This window comes from Mandrillus leucophaeus, unplaced genomic scaffold (genome assembly GCF_000951045.1).
Source record: "Mandrillus leucophaeus isolate KB7577 unplaced genomic scaffold, Mleu.le_1.0 Scaffold269, whole genome shotgun sequence".
Taxonomy (NCBI): Eukaryota; Metazoa; Chordata; class Mammalia; order Primates; family Cercopithecidae; genus Mandrillus; species Mandrillus leucophaeus.
Window position 1 is genome coordinate 3,211,779 of NW_012102798.1, and position 27,087 is coordinate 3,238,865.

A 27,087-nucleotide genomic window follows, 5' to 3' on the forward strand; every position below is an offset into this window, starting at 1 on the left:
GAAACAACAGAGGATTTCGATTAAGCTACGGGCTACACACTGAGTAGATTTATGCCCAAAAGACAACTAGAGTGGCAAAAAGTCTGGAAACCATGTCCTATGAGGCATGGTTTAAAAGAACTGAGGATATTTAGCCCAGAGGATGAATGACTTGGGGTGCCATGCTAGATATTTTAGAGGGCTGTCATGTGAAAGAGGAATTAGAAATTGTTTGTGTGAAGCTAATTTTTCCTCAACCTAAGGAAGATCCTTTTAACAGTTAGGAAATGATCAAATATGGAATAAGCTGTTTTGCAGAGGGATGGGTTTTTCAGACTGTCAGGAGGATATTTCTGCACTGAGCAAGAGGATAGATGTGGCTTCTAAGGTTCCTTCTAATTCCCAGGTTCTGTGATTCCCTGCTAGATTTATAATTATGAAGGTGGAAAAGATGGCTAAAGAATATGAACCCAGACAAAACAGCCTCCCTTGATTTTAAAACCAAAATTCCACACCAGGGATATTTGCTTGAGGAATATCTCACTGTCTAGCTGATTTGGTTGCCAATATTTAAAGGCCTAATTCTCCTGAGCCCCTGTTTCCTTGTGCCCTACCTCTAGCTCAACTTCCATCTTGGCATAGAAGGTACAGAGGGAGTTGTAAGGAAATGCCAAGAAGGAGATCTCAGAGACCAGAATTATAGAAATGCTCAGAACTGTTTTATGAAAACATTGGTATGGGCTGAGTGAGTGGAGACAGAACATGCTTCCTTTCCTTGTTGGGCTCTATGTGGCTCACCTGTTATCTCCAACCCCCACTTATCTCTTAGATCTTCAACTAGCCAGCAGGAGGGTTGGTGCAGGAGTAGGGGTAGAAGGTAGTAATTTCAGGTTCAAGGGTTAACAGTACACTGGTCAGGAAAGCTGAGAAATGAGACGATGAGTGTCTTTACAGTTTGTGAAAATGAAACAAACAAAACAACTTGAGAATCATGTTCCTGGAATTGTGTCCAGATGAAAGTCTCAGGTTGAAGGGACCAGGACTTTGACTGTGATGTAGTACAGTATTTACAGGGGTCTTGCTTGGCCTTTCAGAGCAAAAACAATTATTTGCTCTCCTTTCACCTAACACTGCTGTGCAGAATCTCCATAGCCTGGTTGCTAGAAATTAGGGTTGTTATAGCTGCTGTGGAATAAACTCCATTCACTTTCCTCTTAACACTCCCTTCTCTCTGTCCTTGGCCAAATGTTACCTGTTGTTTCACGAAGTGACCTTTTCTTCGTTGCACCCCATTAGCTGCTCTTTCACTGACAGTCACTTGCTGAAGTCCTCATCACTATCACAGATCTGCCTACCAGGGCCATGTCTGTAGCCTAGCCCACATTAACTTTGCCAACACTTCACCATTTTTCTCTGCATGTCCCCTCTCCAGTAATGTGCATGTCTGTGATATTAACCCTGGGACAGAAAAGTAAGAAATCTATCAGAATCCTGGCTGAAATTCCTATTTCTCCTTGAAACCGAAAGAGCTTTCAAACGTGGCTTCCTGAGTTTTTCAGTTTGCTGGTGGGTGGGTCTGGAGTGGGCATCCCGTCTGCACATCTGGTAGAGGCACTTTCCAGATTTTCCTCATGACTCAGGATCAGTTTCTGACTGCTGGGCGGGGCAAAGCCTCCTGAAGTTGCTGCGAGGCACCTCCCCCTGTGAGCAGAGCTTGGTACAGCCCAAATAGTTTTCAGGTTAAGAAAGCCAGAATCTTTGTTCAGCCGCACTGACTGAACAGACTTTTAGTGGGGTTACCTGGCTAACAGCAGCAGCGGCAACGGCAGCAGCAGCAGCAGCAGCAGCAGCAGCAGCAACCGCAGCAGGGCTCCTGGGATAACTCAGGTGAGTAGAGAGGGAATTCACAAACTTACCCTGGAGTTTTATTTCCTGGATAACTTAGCGTCTAAGAAAGATGAAGAAACTTCAACTTGATAGTTAACCAAACTCCACAGCTATATTTTATGGCTTGTCTGGATCAAATATGTGCCTGTTAATAGCAGTTTGAGAACTTCAAAAATAATGGAATTTTTGGTTGGTTATTTTGAGGGGTGTGTGGGGTGATGATTGTGATTGTCTGGCAATGAAACTTTTCTGGGGATATCTGGTCAGTTTTGTGTGTGTGCACACACGCATGCATGTGTATGTGCTTGCCTTCTGCTACCCAAAATACCTGGTAAGTGAGGAAAAACCACAGGGGATGGTGTTGAGGGGGAGAAGTGTGGCTCCTTTCAGGGCCTCCTTCTAGCTTCTGCTGACCCACAACTGTGGGCAAATTATTGAAATGCAGGCAAAATCTTGGAGCCACACTGTATACAAAAGGCCCGTGAACTCTGGTAGGAGGGTGAGCAGGCTGTGCACTGTTGCACAGGAGAAAGTGGTGGCCAAGTCTATCTTAACTCCCTGTCTGCACAGCCAGTGGTCTTCCTGCCCCGGTGACAGGTTGATCTTGGCTATTCCATTTTCCGCCTCTGGCCTGGCTTTGTTCCCTTCTGATTCCAGCTTTGGTTTAAACTTTGATTTGAAGATGGGGCTCCATCCTTCACCCCCAGGCCAACTACACTGTTCTAGGGTCTTCACTGGACCACTTGGTCAGAGCTGGCTTTGGGTGGGGGACGGGAAAAAGGAGCGGTGCATTGCAACAGAAACAATTGGTTCTGAGGATTTGGAACTGTAAGTTTGCTGAAAAGCACATAGAAAAACTCAACAAATTCTGCTGTCCTGACAATTACTTCTGGCTTCAGGATAAAGCATCCTGGTTTGTATTAATGGTGTATTGAAATTCAGCTAATGCTTCATTTGCTAATCTTTATTGTGAAAGTAAGAACACTTTACAGTCTGAAGTAATAAACAAAAAATTCTTTGTGGACTGCTAATTAACTCTTTTATTCCTCTGGAAGTTTGTGTGTGTGTGAGCATGCTTATGTGCATGTGTGTGCCTGAGTGTGTGTGAATACTTTGTATTCAAATAATGTTCTTTATTTGTCCTTAGACTCCCTAGCAGTCTAGGGAAAAAGTCTAAACACTTATATGGTCAGGAATAGGTTAAAAAGCAGGCTTTCCATATCCTTGGGAGTTTTCAGTTCCTAAATTAAAAGCAGAAAATGCCCCTTTGTGACCCCCAAACAGTGTTTCTTTGATTAGCCTTGATTTGAAATCATCTCACCTTCTGACAGCTTGCAATTCAAAAACAAAACTTCTAAGTGCATTCTTGTGAGAAGAGGATAAAATGAATTTTTAAAAGCAATGTCTTGCTTGACATATTGTGTCTGCCGGTTTGCCCTCCTCCCCACCTTACAACAAATTGTGGTTAAAAAAAAAGTTGAGAGGTCCCAGTTTTAGTGTGGGCTCTGTCACTACATAACCCTTTACCTTACAACAAAAGAAAGAAGTTGTACTAAGTGATTTCTAAGAGTCTTTCCAACATAACGTTCTATAAAATCAGAATTTGATTCTTGGAAGGCTGGAAAAGTAGACATATAGGATGGGCTTATTCGGCCAAAAGAGCAAGTCAGCCAAAAAAGGAGGGGTGAAATAGGGAGGTGTAGAAAATGGTGGAGGGGCGATTTTATATTAATCTTCTAAATGTTGGTGCATGTCTTATTTAAAGCACATGATCAAATTTCATCAGTTTCCCCTAAAGACAAAAGAAATTTAACTTGCTAAAAACAAGTGCTTCCTAATACTACTGCCCTGCTTTAGCCTTATCTTTAACAATTAAAGAGTATGTTCACATACATAATTTCATTACATTCTCCCAATAACACTCTGAAGTAGACAGGACAGCTAACATATTCTCATTGTGCTATGGGGAAACTGAGGGACTGAGATGTTATGTATACTAAATGGTGATATTTTGGATTTGTTTCTGGACCTTGTAACCACCTGTGTTGTTTTTTATCATTTTGAATTGCTTTTTATTTTTCGATAGAATTATTGAACAATGGAATTAAAGAAAATTGTGTCCTCTTTTTTTTTTCCTTTGAATGACTTTGAACAGACTCTTCTCTCTGGGCAGAGTAGGTACATCTTATATAAGGCAGTGGGCTGGATCAGAGGATCTCTGTGGTCCTTTTTAGACCCAGAATATCTAGTTAGAAGTTTGAATCTGAACAGCCATACATAAGTCCGGTGGTTAAATGCGTGCCCGTATATGTAAACTATGACTGCCTGTGTACATATGAAAAAGCACTGTTCTCTGTATACCATGTGGATGTTGAATTTATATTACTTTTTCCTATTCAAATCCCTTTTCTCTCACCATATCACCCCCAGGTGTGGGGATAAGGGATGTGGATTGTGGGTAAAGTGGTGCCTACCTCATGCCAGGGCAGAATTGGGTCTTCAGTATTAAATTTGTCTGCAAACTTTTATTGATTTGATCTCGATTTTGGCTCCAAGTACAGAACAGGGAGGAAACTGAGGAAAAGGAGAAACTAGCCAGGAACAATGCCTTAGCCATGCCCTCTCTCCCTCTCTCCATTAAGTTCCCTCATGTTCTCTCCCACTCACCTAAATCCAAAGCAGCTTGTGAACTGCAGACAGGAAGTATTTTATCAGATATTTTTAGAGCAAAATATGCTTTTTACTCTAAGGCTAATACACAGGTTAAGAAGCAAGAGATTCTGCTTTCACGACTTGCCTAACTTCCTCAAGCTTTCCAGTCCAGCGAGTAGGAAAAAAAATACCTCCCTCTTTAAACTGCAGCCTTGTATTCTACGTGGCAGTCTCCCTCAACTTCCCCTGGCATTTCTCAACTTTCTGCACTCTGGGCCCGCTTCTATCCTTTGCCTTGGCAGACACGGTTGTCCTCATATTCTTTCTCAAAGTGGTGGGTCTGAATTAAAATAATATTGCTTAAGACCATTACCTCAGTGCTAAGCCCCACACTCCGCCTCACCCAACCACTCATACCACTAGCCCTCAGGCCACAGGGTCCCCCTTCTTAAATGTCCACAAATTGCCTTTGTTAGCTAGAGGCTCTCCATGGTTGATACTCAAATCCCTGGGTTTATACTCAAAGCCCTAATTTTTTTCTTGTCTACCAACTTTCCTAATATGTGATCTTTAATGTAAGGGCTCTCCCATCCCCATCACCATCGGGTGCAATAGAACAGAAAGGAGGGAGCATTCCCTTCTCTGCACTCATCCGTTCCAACAGAATAAGTTGTTTATGACAAACTCAACTTACAAATGTCTGGGTTTCCAAAAGTTTTCTGATGTTTAAATGATGAACTCTCTGATGTAAAGGGTTCAGATTCTCCCATGATCATCAAACCATGAAAATAAAGAACCTTTTCAATATCTACCATGGCAATAAATTCTAGGCAGAATGCCTCAAAGTTTGGTATCATGTTTGCTTTGGAGGATTTCCTCATTTGAACTAAAAAATCCTTTCTCTAAGAAGGTAGTGACCAAAAGAAGCAGTGTGGTGTGATGGAAAGCTGCACACCGAATCTGGCATTGCACAGAACCTGGGTTTGAGTTAATTCTGCCAGTTTCTAGCTACTGCTTCTCTAAACTGCCATTTCTGCAGATACAAAATGAAGGGCACAGATAATCTCATTAAGCATGACTACTATGACGAGAACCCGAACTAAAATGTAAAATACACATTTCAAACAAGAAATTGCCATGCAAACGTTAATTCTCCACATAAGACATTTATCCGTTCAACAAACATTTTCTGAACAATATTTGTGTGCCCAGCTCAATGCTAGGCAATGAGAGGGCTTCAGTGTATATTTTACATTTATGGATCACTTTCTACTTATTCAAAACTACTTTTACACCAACCATCTCATTAGGTACACCCATGGTGTAAGAGGGGGCAGGGCAGATAATCTCATTTTCCTGATTAGAAAACTGAGGCACAACCAAATGGATCACAGTTCTGTTGCCTAGTCAGAAATAAGGGTCACTGTTTTTTGGTTTTTTTTTTTTTGAGACGGAATCTCACTCTGTCTCCCAGGCTGGAGTGCAATGGCACGATCTCGGCTCACTGCAACCTCCACATGAAGGTCACTTCTACTCCGCAAGTCCGAGAGGACTTGGAACTACAGTTGTACTGTAGTGGAAGGTCAGACTTATAGCCTGCTCTTCTTTATTTACTGTGTGTCTCCAGAACACAAGCACCCCAACCTAAAAGGTATTCTGTCAAGCTGTAAACTATCCATATAAGCTGTACATTCTGCCTCTGAGAGAGTCTACTGGGATCACATGGGCTTTAAAAATCAAACCTGATTTTCCTTTCAATTTATGCTACTTCTGTCTGTACACAGGCCCTCTTTATAACAGGGATTCCTTTTGCAGGATCTTGCCTGCCTTGCCATTTGACCGAGTAGTAAGGAAGACCTTTGAAGGCAGAACAGGAAATACTCATTTATCCAGAATGTCCAGGACTAGGAGGTTCTGGCAAACTAAATATTCTAATTGCCCCAGGCTATTCCACATTTACAGTCCCCAGGCTCTGGCAATTTACCAAACCTTCTAGGGAAAACAAGAGGCGCAGTAGTGTTGGTTGTAAGTTTGAGCATACAAGAAAATTGGGATCCATTTGTGACAGCCTTCAAATAGGAGTCTGGGCAAACATTCAGGTTGGCTCTGATGCTGCATAACTAAAAATTATTATTGATACCATCCATGCTTTCAAATACAATGAAGTACACTTTAATATTTAAAACACGTGAGCAGACAAATCTGATGAAAAAAAGGACATCAGTGTTTTGCACTGCCCCCACAGCTCTCAATTTTAAAAGCAATTGCCAATAAATAAGGCTATGAAAAAAAAATGTGGTTATTCTCAGCTTCTTGTTCCTTGGATTCAGAGAAAGGGTAAGTTTGTTGTACACACATTGCAAATAACATTGTAATAACACTGCAAACATTTAAATTAAAAATTGTTATGGCTTTCAAATGGGGAAACTTCTTTACCAGTGAGGCATTTCAATGTGATACTGAAAGGACATAAAACGAACTAGTAGAGAGGTCTGATCAATATTTCACTTTTTATAAAATAGCGACTGCCCCACAGACATACCACACAGATACTCCTTAAAGTGCTAACGTATTCTCCTTATTTTTTTAGCAGACATTCTGAAACTTACTCAGGTTTATTTTTGTTTCAACCCTCCTGTGATTATAGAATATAGACAGTTATTTCTAAAATACATTTTGAAATAGTTGACACGATGTAAATTTCACAATCTCGTTCTTATTTACTGTTGAATGCCAGGAGAGGATCATTAAAATCATTACAAATCTATCTTTGTGAATCAAGAAAAAGCGCTGAAAACCCTATTATCACCCCAAGGCTATTGAAAATCAAATTTGCCTTTCAAATTATCTTCCTAAAAACCAGTTGTTAAGAGCACTTGAGTGTGGGGCACTCTAATAGACATTGCTTGAAGAACCACTATATGAATTCTCTGTTTAGCCATATGAGGTTTTTGTTTTTCCTCCCTTTTTTAAAGAAAAGGAAGCAAGGGTGTATTGCCATGGGATAACAATCTATAGCCCATCAAATTAGCGTAATTGAATTTCAGAATCTGCCTTTTATCACTGGCAAAGGATTATACATTAGACTTTTAAGAAGAAAGACCATACAATCTTTCTATCTTTCCTTGGCTTTGGAGGCCATCTGCTGAGCCGTTTCTTGCAGTAGTCTGCCTGGCCAATAATAAAAAATGCAAAGCTCTCTAAATGACAAGACGGAAGAAATTGTGTAAAAAGACTTGCTGGAAGAGAAAGAGGCTGCTTTTCCCCTCACGCACAAAGTGCGTGACTCTCCAGGGAACCAACTTATTCTGACTATAGTAAAATGATTTTTTCCCTTATCTTCAAGTTGTACTTTGCCTTGAACTACTTCCTGCTGGTGTAAATGGAAGACTTCTCTTTAAATTATAATGAATCACATTTAACTCACAATCTTCACTTTTATTATTGATTTTTTTTCCAATAGGATTAAGACCCATATTGCCCCATTTGACAGATAAGGAAACTGAGAGCCAAAATGGTTAGGTGCCCTACCCAAGGCCCCATACTAATTAGTTGCTGAGTGTGGAACCTTCTTTCTTTGAAAATGGTGATGTTTCCTTTAAATCCAAACTAGAAGTGCCTAGCTCTGGGAAGAAGTCGCTGGGATGACGGCTGTTTGTCTAATCTCAGGTAACCCTTAAAAGACCTGAGAAATTCTTCCTTCAAAAACAACAATTTTCCTCATTCTAGGCATAGTTCAACACTATGGGTCCTCCTCTGAAGCTCTTCAAAAACCAGAAATACCAGGAACTGAAGCAGGAATGCGTCAAAGACAGTAGACTTTTCTGTGATCCAACATTTCTGCCTGAGAATGATTCTCTTTTCTATAACCGACTGCTTCCTGGAAAGGTGGTGTGGAAACGTCCCCAGGTAATTCTCTATTTTACACGTTCTCTCTCCTTGACCTCCTTCATCATACCTCTACTTGATCCACTGTTTCACTTACAAGGTCTACTGTGTAGACCAATTTAGAAGTTAACTTTCTTTCTTTCTTTCTTTCTTACTCTTTCTTTCTTTCTTACTCTTTCTTTCTTTCGTTCTTTCTTTCTCTCTCTCTTTCTTTCTCTCTTTCTTTCTTTTTCTTTCTTTCTTCTTTCTTTCTTTCTTTCCTCTCTCTTTCTTCAGCTTTATTAAAATATAATTAACAAATAAACATTTTGTATGTTATGGTGTTCAATGTGATGTTTTGATATGTGTATACATTGTGAAATAATTACCATAATCAAGTTAATGTATTCATCACCTCACATAAAGAAAACTTTATAATGAAAGTTCCGTGGATCTGCACTCCTGGCTCTAGCTTGCAGTCCTGAATTTTAGTCAGATTTTGACAGATTTACTTAGAAAACACAACAAAAAAAGATATGCTGTACCTTTTTGAGATTAGCTATTTAACCTTAAGCAAATTAATCTAAGATCCAATCAAGGTGTTCTGTGTATCAATAGTTGTTTTGTTTTTACTGGTGAGTAGTAATTTATGATATGGATATGCCAAAATTTGTTCATCTACTCACCTACTAAAGGGCATTGGAGTTGGTTCTAGTATTTTTTACTGTTACATATAAAGATGCTATGAATATTTCTGTACAAAAAAGAGAGAGATATGCCATTCTTATTTTCTTTTGGAAGTTCATTTGAGTAAATATGGTAACTCAAAAAGCAGCTATGCTCTTGCCTCTTTACTGAGTTACCTATCATAACAATTTAAACGTAATTTTAGGCCAGTGAGGAGAAAAACTCCTTATACAGTGAGCATAAATGAGATGAATTTTAAAAGGAAAAGATGAATTTTTCATGGGGGCGAGAAAGGTTCTTTGCTGCTCTATGGACACTGTCACCTGTATCATCCCACAACTGGACAAGTGGGCTTCAAGTAGAATTGTAGGTCTTTCACCACCTATTAGTAGTAACTATTAATAGCTGTTGTGGTTCTCTGTGCATCATCTGTATGTTGTGTCTCTAAAGCAAGTTTCAGAATCCTTTCACTAGCCCTACATGAGCAAGAGCTCAATGTATAAAACAATAGGATGATGGAGTCTGGAGAATAAATTGCAACCTTGCTATATCTAAAGGGTATAACTGGATAGAAGGATATTGTACCTAAGCTCCTTCTCAATGTAGGTGATGAGGTATATAGGCATTGTGAAATGCAAGTTCTTGGACCTTCATAATATCCTGAAGACATTCAGGTCCTATTTAATGAGGTTCCTTTCTGTGTGCTATTATGGAACCATCTCAGGCATCATCTCAATGTTTGCTCCTTCAGGTAACCCTTTTACCAACTATCACTTTTAGTTGTAATTTCCACAGCTTAAATTCCTAAATGGAGTTATGCCAAGAGCTACTTCAGTTTATGCACGTTGCTACCATGTGGTGTCAAGATACACCGGTTACATCAAGACTTGTTTTCTACGCAACTCAAAGAACATCTCTTAGTTTTTGCCTATAAAGAATGACAACCATTGAAAGTATGAGACTGGGAGAAGCTCGCTCTGTCTGAAGGAAAATTACACTCCTCCTGCCTTTCTGTGTCTGCAGTTATTCACATTCCAGTGGATCACTTAGCTGACCTGCAAGAAAAATCTAGGAAATGAGCAGAATTCACTAACCAATACTTTGGTATGCAGACAGGCTTTTTTTTTTTATTTTGCAAAAATACATAGAGAAAATAGAGATACATTTTCTGGGATCCACTCTTATGAATGGATGGTGATAAATGAGGGGCATGCCTCTTTTCTGATGCTTGGATATGAAGGAAAAGATGTCAATACGGCAAAAGTAGCTAAAAACGAAGCAGGAAATTAAGAGAGGTGTACCGGGTAGGTGTCTTTCTGAAATAGGACAGACTTGAACATATTTATAGGCTAAGAAGTAGATGGTAAAGAAGAAGAGGTTGAAGACACAGAAGAGAAAAGGGATGATAGGTAGGGGTGAGGTGGAGGAGGTGGGAGGGAATCCGGTGGGCAGCAAAATTGCAAGCCAACATGAAGCCATTCCCCAGATGTGCACCAAGCAGACAGTGTTTCCTGTACTGGCTGTCTTTAGACACATCCTTCCCCCTCTGTCTTGGCTCAGCCCATTGTCCTTTGCCTTCATCCTCCAAATTCTGTGGATTGAATCCTAGATGGATTAGCGGGGAAGGAAAAAGTCTTAACAACCATTGCATTTTGCCTCTAAAGCAAACAATACCCCTTCTAAAGTGAGAGAAAATCAGAGAGAGAGGCTGAACAGTGGGGATGGGTAGGAAAAAGAATCAACAGTCACGACATGCCTACTATGGGCCAGATACTGTGTTTGAGGTACATTATTTTATTTCACCCTTATTTACCAAGGCTTAGCAAAGTAGGCATGTTAAAAGTTACTTTGATGCAATTCTGTTTTCCAAGTTTAAAAAATACCAGCAGATACATGCCCATTATATATCTTTATATAGAAAGAAACTGTGTCTTTAAGAGAAGGTAAGTATTTGCTCAGGGTCAGACTGCTAACAAGCTAGGATTTTCATCCGGGTTTGACTGCAAAGCCTGCATGAGTTTTCACTCTATCCTGCTGTCATATCAGGGAGATAGAGTTAGTTGTTTTGTGTCTCCTGTTTTTACCAAAATAAGTAGCTTCCCTCCAGTCAGTTCTCACATTCCTCTTCACTGTGTTGATGCCACACTTTCATTAATTGTTCCACACTCTCCTGTTTGAGAGCATGGTGTTTGCTTAGTCTTATTAAGCCCACAGGGAGGGTCACTAGAGAAATATTTACTGAACACCTACTCTATGCCAGCCTTGGTGCAAGACACAGACATGGCCTGTGGTGAGGCACTCCCATTCTAGTTGGGGAGATGGATATTGAGCTATCAAAGAGTTAAAAAAGAAATGAATGTTGGATGTATGAAATGCTATTTTCAGGCGCATGGACAGTAAATCATGTAGAATTTTTGAAGAAGGGGAGTTTACCATAGATTGGAATGGTCGGGGAAGGGGCCCCTTGTGGGGAGTAGGAGAAAAAAACAAGGTTCTGGACCACCATCTGAGCCTCCTCGAAAAGCTGTGGATTCCTTCCCAGCCAGAGTGGAGGCCAAGCCTGTGGTCAAGAACCACGTCAAAGTTCTCTGGCCTCCCATCAGGAAAGCTGAGAGACAGAGCTGGGCCTCTCTGAATTGGCTCAGGAAGACCAGATGAGTCGTTGGCCTCCCCCGCCTCATTGGCAAGGTTGAGATCCTGGTTTGCAGTGAAATTTACAGACATCTTGTCCTTTGGCATGCCATGTAGCTGCACACTTAACTGGGGCTCTTTTCTGAAGTCTCCAAAATGGAAGCAACACTATTAACCTCATATTTTCTGTCTTTTTCCTTTCTCGTGTTGAAGGCTTTTGCCTTCATAATCCTCCATGCCTGCAAACACCACTGATAGTTTAACAGACTGACTCCAGTCAAGCTCCGCCCCTTTCCAGCCTGGGCCACCCTCCTATTCTTCGGCGGGATTGAGTTCCCCTCCTCCCACTTGCCACTTCCTTGCTGTGTTTTAAAGAGCCTCTTCAGATGGCAGGAATTCTGAGTGTTTTGCAATTGTTCAATGCCATATCATCTGCCCATGCCCTCCAGAGGAAAGTTCTTAATTTATCCAGCTGTCCATTGGCCTCAGCTGTTGTCCTAGCTTTCTGAGTACACAGGTATATTGCCTGAGACCATGTGCTCCAGGACTTTTCTATCCTCCTGGAGCTCAACATACATAGTCTTCATAAATTATAAGATCTAACTTATACTGAGTTACAGTGTGATCATAAGACTGCTGGTTGGATTTTTAGGCTGAAATCTGCCTGCCAAATTCCCACAGAAAATCTCTTCTCCAGCTCCCTCCAGCCACTCTCCCCTCCTACCCACCTCTGGCTTTTTTCCTTACTGACTCATATCTACCTACAATAGTGTCTTAAAATCAGACACATCTAATCCCTGACTAAAAAGGAGTAAAGCCTCATGGGAATTTGCACTGTCAACTGTGGAGGAAAAAAGGACTCCTGCACAAGATCTGTCAGCTCTCTTGTCAAGTTTTAAGTTCAACCTTGCTACCATTGCTGTTGCCTAGTCTTCCCTTCAAGAATACATTCCCCTGGGGCCATTTTACTACATTGTCTGGTTGAGAGTGGGAGGGTGATGAGGCTCTGGATTAAAATTATGGTAGTAGAAATGGAAGGGAAAGGCAGATGAGGGGAGACATTAAAAGCAGAATATACAGGCTTGGTGATAGATGGCATGTGAGGGAACTGTAAAAAAAAGAAACACTTTTCCCTCTGTGCTAATAGAAATTTCCAATCACCAGCTGAATGCAATATCTCGGTATAGTAGTTTTGGCCTAGTCTGTTCAAGAATTTCCTTTTCTTCCCAGAGACTATATCACCCCATGTGAGTAGTCCTAAGTGTTTTCCACTGTTTACACAATTGAAGAGAGTTGAATAGGCCCATAGTCTTTCTCTCCAACTGTCCTATTTATTTTAAATTATGCATTAACAAACTTTAACAGCTTTCTCGAAGTGCAATTTATATATTGTGAAACTCACCTGTTTTAAGTGTACAAAGCAATGATTTTTAATAAATTTAAAGTTGTGCAAACATTACCACAACCCAGTTGTAGAAGAGTTGCATCACTTCAATAAGATCCCTTGTGCACATTTGAAAGAAGTAATCCCTCCACCCTACCCCCACTCCCTGCTGCAGCCAACCACTAATGTACTTTTGGTTTCTATCCAGAACTGCCTATTCTGTACATTTCACTTAAAATGGAATCATGAAAGTAACTGGCTTCTTTTTCTTAGCATAATGTTTTCAAGAGTCACCCACGTTGTAGCACGTATCAGTTTATTCCATCTTATTGCTGAACAGTATTCCATTGCATAGATATACAAATTGTTCCCCAAAAAGCAGTTTGGGATCTATGCCTTGAGTCTCCCAGCAGAATTCTGAAGGTTAAGTGAGAAAATGATTACATAGTGATTGGTGGCCTAGTTTGGAGGTGGAAGTTGGGCCTAAGATCCTATTCTATTCTCCATATTGAGTTTTCCTTGGATGGGTTAGGAAGGAAGAGAATATTTTACTGATAACCAAATCTTCATGCAGAATTGAAACTCCCCATTAGGAAAAGTGGACTCCTTGAGAGGCTAGTGCAACATTGGTCCTCGAGCCTAAGTCCACCTATAAATGCTCCATTTGGGGGATGGTTCAATTTTCTAAGTAAGATAACAGCTACTTGGACTAGCTCACAAAACCCTCCGTTCCTGAGTAGCAGTTGTGTGCAAATTAGCCCCTGAGCCTTCTGGGACTATTCAGACCCTGGACTTATTCATAATGTACCTACCACAGGGCTGGCCTCACTTGTAGGTGTCCACACTCGTACCCCCTCACTACTGCTAGATTGCACGTAGCACTTGGTCAAAAGTGTTTCCACTCTTCTGGCTGCTGGTTTTCTGGGCAGCTTTTCATTTTACTGTGGTTCCTGCGGTTTACCCTGGACCTCCATGTTTATTGTCAGTAAATTTCACCTGTGTAAAAAAAAAAATGCTGAATTTGGATGTGGTAGGTGCAAAGGGAGTCACATAGAGTGCCTTGTGCAGGGCTACAGGACTTGTAACTGTATGCCCCCTCCCACTCAGAGGTCTCTGGGAAGGAGGATGAAGTAAGGACAATGAGAAGTCCCTTAAGACTAAGCTAAGAGAACATACTTCCTAGAGAAGCTGCTTTGCTTAATGGAAGGTTTTGGCTCAGAGGCGGGGTCATGTGGGGACCATTTCAGCTTTACTCTTGGTACTAACTTCCTAGTTGTGTGTTTCTTCCTAAGAAATCATTTTGCCGTGACAAACAGCCCAGTTCAAGGATCACTTCAACTGTGCCAACACAGCTGGGAACCATTAAGGCCTCAGCATCCCTCCTCTCTCCTAAGCCACCCAAATATTGTGAATATGTGTGCTGTGACCTCTCCTCCAACCCCATTCCTACCTCTCCAGCATGGCTCAAGCTGAAATGTCCCATCTGCACTCTGCATCTCAGCTTTGAGTTACAGAAAAATTTCTCAAGTCTTACATCCTTAACCCCAACAGGAAGATACCCGTGTGTCCAAAACTAGGGAAGAAGTCAACAACCAGTCATTTTGTTGTTTTCAAATTTGTCACCAAATAGTCTGTTTGACTGCTGGATTTGCATTGGCTTATTACCATTTACCCTTTCTAAATCCTTGGCTACTTTCTAGTCTTTTAATGCCTCACTTCCTTAAAGAGACAGAAGATATGGCTTAATAAAGGATTTGTTTCCCAGGTTTCATATCACGATGTTTACATATAGTAAGAGATTGATTCATATTTAGTGAATTTAAATGAGCAAACTAACACCTATTAGTGATCTTTATCCTGGAACCAAAAGCTAAGAGGTAAGTAAGTTTTCCAAGAGAGTGAAGAGTGTTTAGGTAGGTTTTAAGCAGAGGCATAAAACATTGGGATGAATGACTGAAAGAGGTGGTAGCATCTCTGTCCCTGAGGAATTGCACAATATCATCCTTTATGTGGTGGCTATTGTTGAGCCTAAAGGCACAGGGATGGATGACTGAGGTCTTGAGTTTTATTCTCTAGCCATATGTGGTTCTGAAAAATAAAAAAACTTTAGGCCTAGGTCTCCTGCTGACTAGCTAGATGATCAGAGTAGCAAGTTATTGCCCCTCTCTGAGCTTGCTTCCTCATGTGAAAAATAAGCTTTACTAGATAGTCTCCAAAATTCATTCCAGTTTTGACACTCTATGACTGTTAACTTGTCATGTTTTAAATCTATTGTTAAATAGCCATCATGTATGAAGAGGGGTAAAGCATACCTGGAGAATGGACCAGTTTATAAGAGGAAATGGAACATGGTGTGGGGGGCAGGGGGGTCCCAAACTTACATTCTCTCATGAATTTGACACAGCTTTTAATATATATATTATATGTACATACATATGTATACATAGACACACACATATAATATATAATAATCATATCCATCTTGGGTCTACAAGAGAATAATTACACCATTCCTCAATTTGAATTCTGTTTATATGTCTTTTTGCTCACTTATGTGACCCTTTATGTCTTCAATAGAAGTTGACATGCCAAAAGTGTTGGCTAAGCCTAGATACCTATTGTGAAATGAAAATGTTATGGAAATTCAAGACACCATAGTGTATCTCCAACCACTAACAACTCTACATAAAACTAGCAAATAATTTGTCTTACTAGTCTAAAAGCACACTTTTTCATATATCAGTGTTCACTTTATTGTTTTTCCATGTTAGGAAACTATGATATGTATTATCTAGGTCAAAGAAATTATTTTATACTTTGACATCTTGCTCCAAATAAAATGAAAACACCTGACCTGGGGAGGAAAAACTGTGCTTAGTTTCATTTTAGAAAAGGCAAAAAACAATGAGAAGAAAAAGAACATCAGGGTTTGACTCACCCAACATACCTGCTCTGTGTTCAACAAGTGAAAACAAATGCAGTTTGCAACTCATAAAAAATATTTTTTAAGATAGAAAATTTTCCTAAAACAAAAAGTAGTTGTGAGTTACCAGGCATGCATCTAAAAAAAAAAGACCTGAGAATCCAAAGCTGACAACCCATCTAGCCATCTCCTTTTGGCAGAGGGATGCCCAATTAATCTCCAACTTGGACTTGTCTTTGCCCAGAATGCCTGCCTATTTCTTTCCAGAGTTATTTTGGTTTTTAAAGAATATATGGAATGTTTCATTCTGTAGACCAGACCCTTCATCAAGCAGAATTATGGCCATTAAAAAAAGAGATTTGAGGACCAGAAAAATATAGCTGCCTCTAATACTTTTTAAAAGGATATATGTCTAGATTCCATTTGAGACAAGGATTTATTTCTTCTGCGTAAGCAGAATGTCAAGGTACCGGCCAATGGCCTCCTCGTGAAGCTTTCTCGATCTAGTCAAGAATGCATTGGTATTTCCTGCCTTTGAACTCTGCAAATGCTGGTACTCTGAGTCACCCAATTATGTCTTCAACTATGCAGTGTCATGTATGCCACAATGCCTTTGCCCATGCCTTTCTCTCTACCTGTTATGCCACTGTACCCCTCTCTTGTCCAACTGCCTAATTCTAGTCAACTTCAGTGTTAACACCACTGTGAATCCTATTCTGACTATGATCAGGAGAATTATGGGAATTCTTCCTTTAGACATGAATTATGCTTTGAAAATGACTCTACTGTGCCCTATCACTTTGTGTTATAATTGTATTACTCCCAGGGGAAAGGCACAGTTAATATGTTGGGGGGAAGATACATGCATACATTCCAAACAAATACTGCCCCCACTCTGCCCAGATTCCCTCAGGACCTTCACTGGGAAAGTGGGCCGGTTGAAGTGTTCCTGTGAGTGGTTTATTACCACTTGCTATTAATGCTGCTGTCATCTATATTCATCCAAAAATGTAGAAAAATCTGGTTGCTATGGAGACCACTGTTGCTTTTGCTTTATGTTAGAAAAGGGCTTCCTATAAGGTCTCCTAACTGATTTTCCTAGAGAAGGAGAAGAATTAATGTTAACCTTCATTAGACCTTGTCTCTTTAATACAACCTCCCTTCCAAACACAGGTGCTTCAGAAAATCTCATCCTGGCAAAATAGGATCAGAATGTAATGTACTAATTCCTAGTTATTATTTTTTTTTTGAAAGGTCACTGCTGTGGTGAAAACTCTCCCAAACCCCAATGATAGCTATGTCTAAGAGCCCTCACCACCGCATGGCACCCAATCTCGTCACACCCCCTCCTTTCATTTCTCCTGCCACTTCCAAACATGGGGCAAGATGATCAACTGTTTTTTGGTTTTCCTTATAATCCCCTCAGCCTTCCCTTCAACCCACTTATGGAAAGCCTACTCATTTTTCAACTCTAACCTTATCTTCTCTATGAAGGCTGTCCTGCCTAGTTCAGCTCACAGTGACTCTTGCGAAACTCTTCCCAGACTCTCATATAACCAATTATTGTTTTCATAGGACATCTGTGATGACCCCCGTCTGATTGTGGGCAACATTAGCAACCACCAGCTGACCCAAGGGAGACTGGGGCACAAGCCAATGGTTTCTGCATTTTCCTGTTTGGCTGTTCAGGAGTCTCATTGGACAAAGGTATTATCCCTCCTGTGGGACCTCATTCAGTTTCCACTTTCTTGTCTTTAATAACTTTAGGAAAAAATCAGCTCATAACTTTCTTAGATTGTTGTATTTCTTGAAAGCAGAGGTATTAACTAGGTGACTTCCCTCCATTTCATTATAAGAAGTTTTCATTATAAGAAGTTTTGCAAACACAGAAAAGTTGAAAGAATTTTATAGTGAACATTCATATACCCACCTAGATTCTACCATTAACGTTTTACTCTACTTGCTTTGTCATATATGCTCATTGAAATCTTTGGTTATCATTTGCCGTGCATTGACTCAGTATCTCTGCATATTACATTATCTGTACCTACTGGGATATAAAGTCAGTAGAAACCAGGGAGTCACTAATACATATTAATAACAGAAAAGGTGAGAAAGACAGAAGTAGGACTTTGAAAAGGTTCTAATAAATTATTAATAGTACAAAAATTCCTTTAGCATTCAGGTAGAGTTCAAGGCAATGAAGTATTAACTTGACTTGGGACAAAGTTAAAACATTTTCCTCAAAAAATAATTTTAGAATATTAATGTGTAGCTGTTATATAAAAAAAATTCCTAAACATGATTTTATTCAAAATGCAAATTAAATCCATATTCAATAGAATTGATATAAAATCTCTAGAATGGGTATTTAAAAAACAAACTACAATGGGCCTTGATTTTGATTGGTTTTGCTTTTTAGAATGCCTTGCATTTTAAACATGCAATCATGAATATGTTTATGTATTCCGCTTCTTAACATCTAGTTTATAGATTATTTGTGGAAAGCATTTAACCACTGACTGGTTGTCCCAGCCACACTGTGTTCTCCTGTGTGCATTTAGACAGGTGTAGTGATATCATCCTCAGCCAAACTGATCTGAGGAAGCAGAAGTTGTGGGTAAAATGCTATACCTAGGATTTTCCAATCCAGACTCAAACCAGGTGTATGTGGCTTGCTTCCTGTTGTCATGTGGATTTGCCAGGAGTAAATTTTCATCTCAGTTTCTGGATGTGGTCTGGTGAATAACACTTGATTAAATGTTCTTGCATTTCCAGACAATTCCTAACCATAAGGAACAGGAGTGGGACCCTCAAAAAACAGATAAATATGCTGGGATATTTCGCTTTCGTTTCTGGCATTTTGGAGAATGGACTGAAGTGGTGATTGATGACTTGTTGCCCACCATTAATGGAGATCTGGTCTTCTCTTTTTCCACCTCCATGAATGAGTTTTGGAATGCTCTGCTGGAAAAAGCTTATGCAAAGTAAGGAGGGGATTGACTAGTCTGCTGTCAGGGTACATGAGGAAAGGAAAGCCGCATTTGTCTTTGGGAGCTCATTCTCTCCAAGCCCAACCCTGGAGTTTAAGTTGGGTAAGATGTCAGTCAGAACTAAGGCATTGTTTTGCACTTGGGCCTGGCAGTCAGAAATCTTAGATGAGAGAGAAATCAGAGGTTCTTGTCTCCATTTAAACTCTTACCTGCTCCCAGGTATCCTTTCCTGCTGCTATCTGCAGATCACATGGCATTATCACTTCTTTTTTTCTTTATCTAATATCTCCCCATAGAAAGAAGTTTTTGCATAGACTGTCCTTGATCAACATAGCCTAAGCCTAGAAATTTCTGAATATAATTTCAAAAAATATCTCATTTCATACCTAGAGAAAAGCCATCTGGTAGAGTCTAGGCAGGGAATGTTCTGATTCTTTAGAGTATTATGTTCTTGACCTGGAAAAACAATTTTACAAAGATAACCTTGCATACTTGCCCTCAGGCTGCTAGGCTGTTATGAGGCCCTGGATGGTTTGACCATCACTGATATTATTGTGGACTTCACGGGCACATTGGCTGAAACTGTTGACATGCAGAAAGGAAGATACACTGAGCTTGTTGAAGAGAAGTACAAGCTATTCGGAGAACTGTACAAAACATTTACCAAAGGCGGTCTGATCTGCTGTTCCATTGAGGTTTGTACTTATGAAAAACAACCACTGTATACTCATTCCTGGCAGAAGAGACTACAAAGTTTAGTAGGGAAATTCGCCCTTAACCCAAAGACCCATGAAAAACTATTAATGGTACTTGGAAAGCTAAGATACACATTTTGTCCTGGTGTAGAAGTTGAGGTGTTTTAATTTTTTATCCTTTTGTACCAGTCATTTGACGTGGAACCAATGCAGCATCCAGGCTGGTGTCAGTAGCCTCTGCTAAATTATTCCTCCTGTCTCTGCTTCTAGATCTTGAGGTTATGGCTGCTTGTTCAATAAATGAATCTGCCCCATCAAATTTTGTCAGTTCATATTAATGTACTACAGTGGATAGTCTGAACCTGACTTGTTTGAGTTGTTATATTACATTCTTTATCTCTACTGCTTTTGTTTCAAGTTGGGTGTCAGGATGAAATTTCCATCTGTGTGAGAACTAGCTTCAATCCTACTGGGTTAAGCCAATTAATGAAGAAGGGGGATCAGGACTGGGTCTCCCAGTTTCTGTGCCTTTATATATCTTTCTTTGCTCTCAGTCTCCCAATCAGGAGGAGCAAGAAGTTGAAACTGATTGGGGGCTGCTGAAGGGCCATACCTACACCATGACTGATATTCGCAAAATTCGTCTTGGAGAGAGACTTGTGGAAGTCTTCAGTGCTGAGAAGCTGTATATGATTCGCCTGAGAAACCCCTTGGGAAGACAGGAATGGAGTGGCCCCTGGAGTGAAATGTGAGTTGCATTCCACTTTCACAGCTACATCTCCAAAGCCCTGTAGTTCTCCCAGACCCATCCCTCCAGACTGCTAGTGTGCTCTCAGTGCTCAGTGACATCTGTGGGCTCTTGTCAGGCATGGGGTCTGTGACCCAGCCACAGATGAAATAAAGCAGGACTGATTCTCATCCATTCTGTTTCTCTGGCATCCTGCTTACTACAAGAAGTCAATGGCAAACATAATGGTTTATCTTTTTTTTTTCTTTCTTTCTATTTGCTTTCAGTTCTGAAGAGTGGCAGCAACTGACTGCAGGAGATCGCAAAAACCTGGGGCTTGTTATGTCTGATGATGGAGAGTTTTGGTGAGGAGCGGTTTCTGCACTAAGGGAATTGGGGCTTCCACATGGAACTACAGTGTTAAGTATTAAATACCATCTTTATCTTTTTCCTGTGCTCCTTCCATTCAGGATGAGCTTGGAGGACTTTTGCCGCAACTTTCACAAACTGAATGTCTGCCGCAATGTGAACAACCCTATTTTTGGCCGAAAGGAGCTGGAATCGGTGTTGGGATGCTGGACTGTGGATGATGATCCCCTGATGAACCGCTCAGGAGGCTGCTATAACAACCGTGATACCTTCCTGCAGAATCCCCAGGTTTGAGTCAATTACTTTATTTGCCTCAAAGTTATCCAGTCAATAGGAACTCAGATCTTGCTTTGGTCATCTCTGGAGTATTTCTTTAGCATCAAGTCTTCCATTTGCAGTTATCGTGTAATATTCATTAACCAGGATCCCTAGGGATTGTCTCAGGTGCTTGTAAACCACAGCAGACTATGCCTTTTTGCAGAGACAGACTTTGGCAGCATTATCAAATCTGAATCACCTCCTCTGGCTGCCTCTCTTCTGGCCATATTGCCTGGTATGGCTCTTTGACAATCCCTGCTTCCTTGTGATGGTCCCACATTGGAGAGAGAAGATCTGCTTTGAGATGTTCTCTCAATTCTTCCTCATTTCGCTTTACTGCCCATCTGTTCTCTGGGGTGCACATTTACTATATTCTTCCTCTTTCTAATGCAGATGACTCTTTTGAACCCCATTATTATGCCTCCATTTTATCATCTAGATCCAGGTCATTTTTCCCAGGATTTGAATCATTGCCCTGTCAATGACTCCATCCCATCCATCTCCCATTACAGTGCTATTCCAGGTGACACAGCAGGGTCAAGTCCAGAGTAAAAAACCCAAACATCTAAAGCCTGAATCTATAATAACCTGGATGGTTTCATCTCAAAATGTGCTGATGAGCTAACTCATAGAAAACAAGAATTCTGCCTATATTGCTGCCTCACTGGACATGGGTGTGTCTTGTCTTTCCATGGATCTCATTGGTCAGGCATTTAGGAGAATACCGAGACTAGTGGGCTGATTCACCTAACTCATACTGCTCTTCCACCCTTTCCATTTTAATTGTTCCTAAAGAAAAGAAATCTCCTATCTCCCCTGCCACACACCACCTCACCCCCATTTACAGCTCTGGAAATGTTTCAAGTATTAGGCATATATACTAAGCTGGGAAAATGGCTTCACTCTATATGTATGTACAGGATTGAACTTAGGGGCCTTAGTTCTGAATCTGTTTTTCCTTCCTTCCTTCCTTCCTTCCTTCCTTCCTTCCTTCCTTCCTTCCTTCTTTCCGTCATTTTAGAGATGGGATCTCACTTTGTTGCCCAGACTGGAGTGCAGTGGCAAGATCACAGTTCACTGCACCCTTGAATTCCTGGGATCAAGGGATCCTTCTGCCTTAGCCTCCTGAATAGCTGTTTCATGTTTCCTTCTAAAGGGAGAGAGGAATGGAGACAGAGACAGAGAGGAAAATCTGATGCCCTTTAGTTTTGTCTCCTAATAGCACCGTGATTCCCCAGATGATGTTTGGAAAGTCTGACACAGGCTTGTAGCTTCCTTAAAGTGGCAGTAGCAAAACATCAATTCTCCAAGGAAGTGGATCCAGCTCTTCCACAGGCCATAAGTCTGGCTGGCAATAGGAGGCTAGCCCAGGGTGATGCCGCAGTGTCAGGTTGAGTCAAATGAAAACCCTTTCTGTCTTTATGGATTCCAGACATTTTCTATAAATGGCATTTAAATACGAAGGGATAATAACAACAACAATAATAATAATACAATAATTTACCAATAACTTATTAGAACAAAGCATATTCTCTTTGGCATCAAAGGCTAAGAATAAAGTTGTCCCTCAACACATGCTGAATGACATAGAAAGAAGCAAGTGTTAATGATATACACTTAGCAAGTCAATGAATTATCCAAGACCTTGTTGTCTGATCAATATCAAAGCCCAGAAAATAACTCAAGGCTCTGCTTCCCAATGACAAGCTTTCTTCCCTGAAATTTAAGCTGGCTCATCTGAAATGGGAATTCTAACTCACCTCTTTGGTGGCCTCTTTCCCTTAGTACATCTTCACCGTGCCTGAGGATGGGCACAAGGTTATTATGTCACTGCAGCAGAAGGACCTGCGCACTTACCGCCGAATGGGAAGACCTGACAATTACATCATTGGCTTTGAGCTCTTCAAGGTAAAAATTTGGAGCAGAGAGAATGGAGGCAAACAAAGTAAAAATTAAGATGATTTAGGGGTAGGGGAAGAATGAAAGGCCTAGGGATAAAGAAAATGGAGGATACAAAAACCACGATTTGAGTGGAATTGAATATTTTACCCTATTTCATTTCCAGGTGGAGATGAACCGCAAATTCCGCCTCCACCACCTCTACATCCAGGAGCGTGCTGGGACTTCCACCTATATTGACACTCGCACAGTATTTCTGAGCAAGTACCTGAAGAAGGGCAACTATGTGCTTGTCCCAACCATGTTCCAGCATGGTCGCACCAGCGAGTTTCTCCTGAGAATCTTCTCTGAAGTGCCTGTCCAGCTCAGGTTCAGTTTCCTTTGCAAGCCCTCAAACCCCTGTTCTTTGCTTTACCTCCAATCCTGAACCCCTTCACCCATCTCCCCTCTTCAGATGTTCGATGGGACAACTTGTTTAAATCAGACTTGATTCACTGAAATCATGGTGGTAAAAATATTTCTCAAAGAGAGGTTGGGGGAAATTCCCCAGTGAAGGTCTGAACTTTAGAGCTCTGAGCTACCCTTAAAGAGGAACAGGCCTATAGTCTAAGTTCTTCCACATCAAATTTTGTCTTCTGTTTTCTGGCTGATACCCTCTTTTCTTAAGCAGATGGCACTCCTCCCTGCTCTTCTATTATGCTCTGAGTGCTGGGTCACCAAAGCCACCTTTTTGTCCCAGCCCTGCCTACTTTGATCTTTATCTCCTGTCCCTTAAAGAAAGGAGAAAGGAAAGCATGCTCAAAATATATATAAGCCATATCTGAGGAAGAATGGGCTAAGTCATACAATGTCTCATGCTTTTCAGCAATGATGTCTGCTTTGGTGGACTTATTTCATCAAAGGATGTTTATCATATGATGAAAATATTTTATTTTTGATGTTCTAGGGAACTGACTCTGGACATGCCCAAAATGTCCTGCTGGAACTTGGCTCGTGGCTACCCGAAAGTAGTTACTCAGATCACTGTTCATAGTGCTGAGGACCTGGAGAAGAAGTATGCCAATGAAAGTAAGAATGGCAGGAACGTCTGGGAAAGCAAAATTCAGTTGCATTTATAGCACATAAGTTAGAAAATATGATCACAAATTATTTTCTCCAGCAATATTTTCAGTCTAGAGAAGTTGGGAATGGATGGCAATCATGGCAGAGGATGGGATGTCAACTTCAGGCAAGGCCTACAATAGATTCATTTTCATATTCCTATACAAAATATGGAAAAGGAAAGGGAAGTGGGAATAAAAGTGTTGAATCTCAGTCATTCCGGTGCTCAGGTGCTATGCTGAAAGTCCCAGGACTGGCTTACTGAGATACCTTCTTGTCTATCTAGAAAAGGAACTTTAATTGCTGTGTTAAAAACATGTCACTTTGTTCCAGCTGTAAACCCATATTTGGTCATCAAATGTGGAAAGGAGGAAGTCCGTTCTCCTGTCCAGAAGAATACAGTTCATGCCATTTTTGACACCCAGGCCATTTTCTACAGAAGGACCACTGACATTCCTATTATAGTACAGGTAAGAGTGTGTACAGGGGTCCCCAGAAAGGCTCATACTCTGTACCAGATACTAGATGATCCCAAGTACCTTATGTATGTTTAGGATGCAGAACAAGAATTATCATATTTTTTGGTTTGTTTTATACTCAAAAACTCTTCTCACCAAGCATGGACACTGACTTCCTTATTACCATCCATCCTAAATCTCCTCTCTTCCATTTATTTAATTGTGGGCAAAAGTCCACATGCTCACCAGTACACATGTTAACACACGTATCATAAAATCCCATGGAGGGAAGCATATGCGAGTTCAGAGGACCCTCAACATGGCTAGGTCAGGATGAATCACTGCAGTCTGGCAGTTTTTCTGACTTAATACGCCTGACCAGCAGCCTTTAGGTAACCATCCCACAGGTCAAGAACAAACCGGAGATTCCGTTTTCTGGCTTTTCACCTATATTCTTTGAGATATCCTTCCCTCAGCTGATGGGCTCTCAGGAACGGACAGAATGGTCTCTTGGTTTTAAAACAAATCTTTTGAAGCTCAGCATTAGATCTGAATGTCACTGGGCAAAGGTTAATCTCACTGAGGGCTGCTCATCTTCACTCCCTTCATTTGTCTTTCCAGGTCTGGAACAGCCGAAAATTCTGTGATCAGTTCTTGGGGCAGGTTACTCTGGATGCTGACCCCAGCGACTGCCGTGATCTGAAGTCTCTGTACCTGCGTAAGAAGGGTGGTCCAACTGCCAAAGTCAAGCAAGGCCACATCAGTTTCAAGGTTATTTCCAGCGATGATCTCACTGAGCTCTAAATCTCCAATCCCAGAGAATCCTGACAAAGCTTGCCACCCTTTTATTTTCTGTCAGGTGCCAGGTCTTAGTTAAGATTCACAATCTTTAGAAAGAATGAGATTCACAATAATTAACTTTCCTCTCTTCTGATAAATTCCCCATACTTCCCAATCCAAGTAGCATCAGTAGCAACATAACCTATATACCTCCAGCAGCTGGACATGGGGAGGCGACAGTCCTATCTAGACATCATACACCTTTGCCAAGAAAGGATCTCTGAGGCTTCCGGGGGTGAGATTCAAGCAGGACAATAACAAGAGGCTGAACACCCTACAGATGTCTGTGATGTTTTCAGTTGTTCGATGTATCTCCCCTGTAGGGCATGTTGAGGAAGGAGGAGGGCTGATCAAGGCCAAGCTGGTCTAGCCTGACATCCTATCTCCTGACTGAACACTATAGACTTCCCAGCAGCATTTCACCCAGCAGCCAGAGCCGGCTTTAAGTCCCCAACCCTTACAGCCACCACTGCCACCACCACCAACCACGACCACCACCACCACCACCACCACTCACCACCATCACCACCTCCGGAAAGTGTAGTCCTGCCCTCAACCAAGTCACCCCCCACAGTAAATTTTACCTTCATATTGAGAAAGCTTCCTAGGTGCTTAATTAAGAGCTGGAGTTCAATGAGTCCTAGACAGTGAGAAGGGCCTGAGCTTCAGCTCAATGGAAGCCAGCTGTGTGCCACAAGAAGGAAAAGTGGAAGAAGCTGCAGTGGGAGACAAAGCCTCGGTCCCCCACCCATCTACACACACCTACACTCACACACGCGCACATGGGCGCGCACGAACTACCATTTAGGCAGTCAGTGGGCAAGAGGAAAGATAAGTAAGTACCATACACACCTAAGAGATGAGAGAATTCATCCAGACACAGTACAGCCAGTTTGGGGCCCCTGACTGCAATGTGAAACCTCTCGCTGCTGCTAGGTTTACAAACAAGCCCATTGTCCTGTGCCTCCTAATATCATTTGTACTGAAGACCCCATCTGGGGACTTGAGACTTTGGTCCCAGCCCAGACTCCTCAGACTTTTCTCTCAGTTGGGATGCTTCACTCGCTGGGGGTGTTTGTTTGCCCTCTCATTTTTCAGTACTTCTACAGAATTTTCTCTAGAGTCAGTCATTATGAAATGTTCTTCCCTCTATCTTAACCTATCAACGTTCTGCCCTTCCTTCAAAGCCCAGTATAAATGCCACCTCCTCCATGAAGCCTTCCCTAATTCCGCCCCAAACCCCCACCTTCAACAATATTTCAACGCTTCTGCAATGATGAAAAAGAAACATAGTTGTAGTACTTAGCCTAGTCCAGCAAGCATTCATTTTTAGCTCGCTCATTTTTTACCATGTTTTCCAGTCTGTTTAACTTCTGCAGTGCCTTCACTACACTGCCTTACATAAACCAAATCACAATAAAGTTCATATTCAATACATTGACCAGTCTTGACTTGAATTGATGGCATGGGATGGATGGCAAGAGTGAACATCTGTTAAGACTTGTTTCAAAGCCACTGGAGGTGGGGGCTGGAGTACTTCACGAAATCTGAGCTTAGGTAAAAGTGTGATGGATTCAAAGGCCCTGGCTACACTCTGATGATACAGTTGTTTGCATGCTGGGGTAGTTGGAAGAATGAAGAGGGGCCTTTATTTCATATTTAGCAGCTGGGTGCTAT

The 27,087-nt window shown here is 41.2% G+C and overlaps 1 protein-coding gene across 1 annotated transcript; it reads left to right on the forward strand.

The window, feature by feature from the left end:
• Positions 1–1,566: 1,566 nt before the first annotated feature.
• Positions 1,567–26,851, forward strand: CAPN6 (calpain 6). Its single transcript, XM_011984500.1, has 13 exons — positions 1,567–1,866; positions 8,248–8,427; positions 17,586–17,717; positions 18,789–18,997; positions 19,506–19,698; positions 20,253–20,446; positions 20,713–20,790; positions 20,896–21,082; positions 22,898–23,020; positions 23,178–23,380; positions 23,958–24,079; positions 24,446–24,582; positions 25,192–26,851. The coding sequence occupies exons 2-13, from the start codon at positions 8,263–8,265 to the stop codon at positions 25,372–25,374; spliced, it is 1,926 nt and encodes a 641-aa protein (XP_011839890.1). The 5' UTR covers positions 1,567–1,866; positions 8,248–8,262; the 3' UTR covers positions 25,375–26,851.
• Positions 26,852–27,087: the final 236 nt, after the last annotated feature.

Excerpts from the sequence above, each read along its gene's own strand:
- CAPN6 (XM_011984500.1), top strand. The coding sequence starts at position 8,263 with ATGGGTCCTCCTCTGAAGCTCTTCAAAAACCAGAAATACCAGGAACTG. Across the intron at positions 8,428-17,585 it reads TGGTGTGGAAACGTCCCCAG|GACATCTGTGATGACCCCCG; the intron begins GTAATTCTCTAT and ends TTGTTTTCATAG. Across the intron at positions 21,083-22,897 it reads CCTTCCTGCAGAATCCCCAG|TACATCTTCACCGTGCCTGA; the intron begins GTTTGAGTCAAT and ends TCTTTCCCTTAG.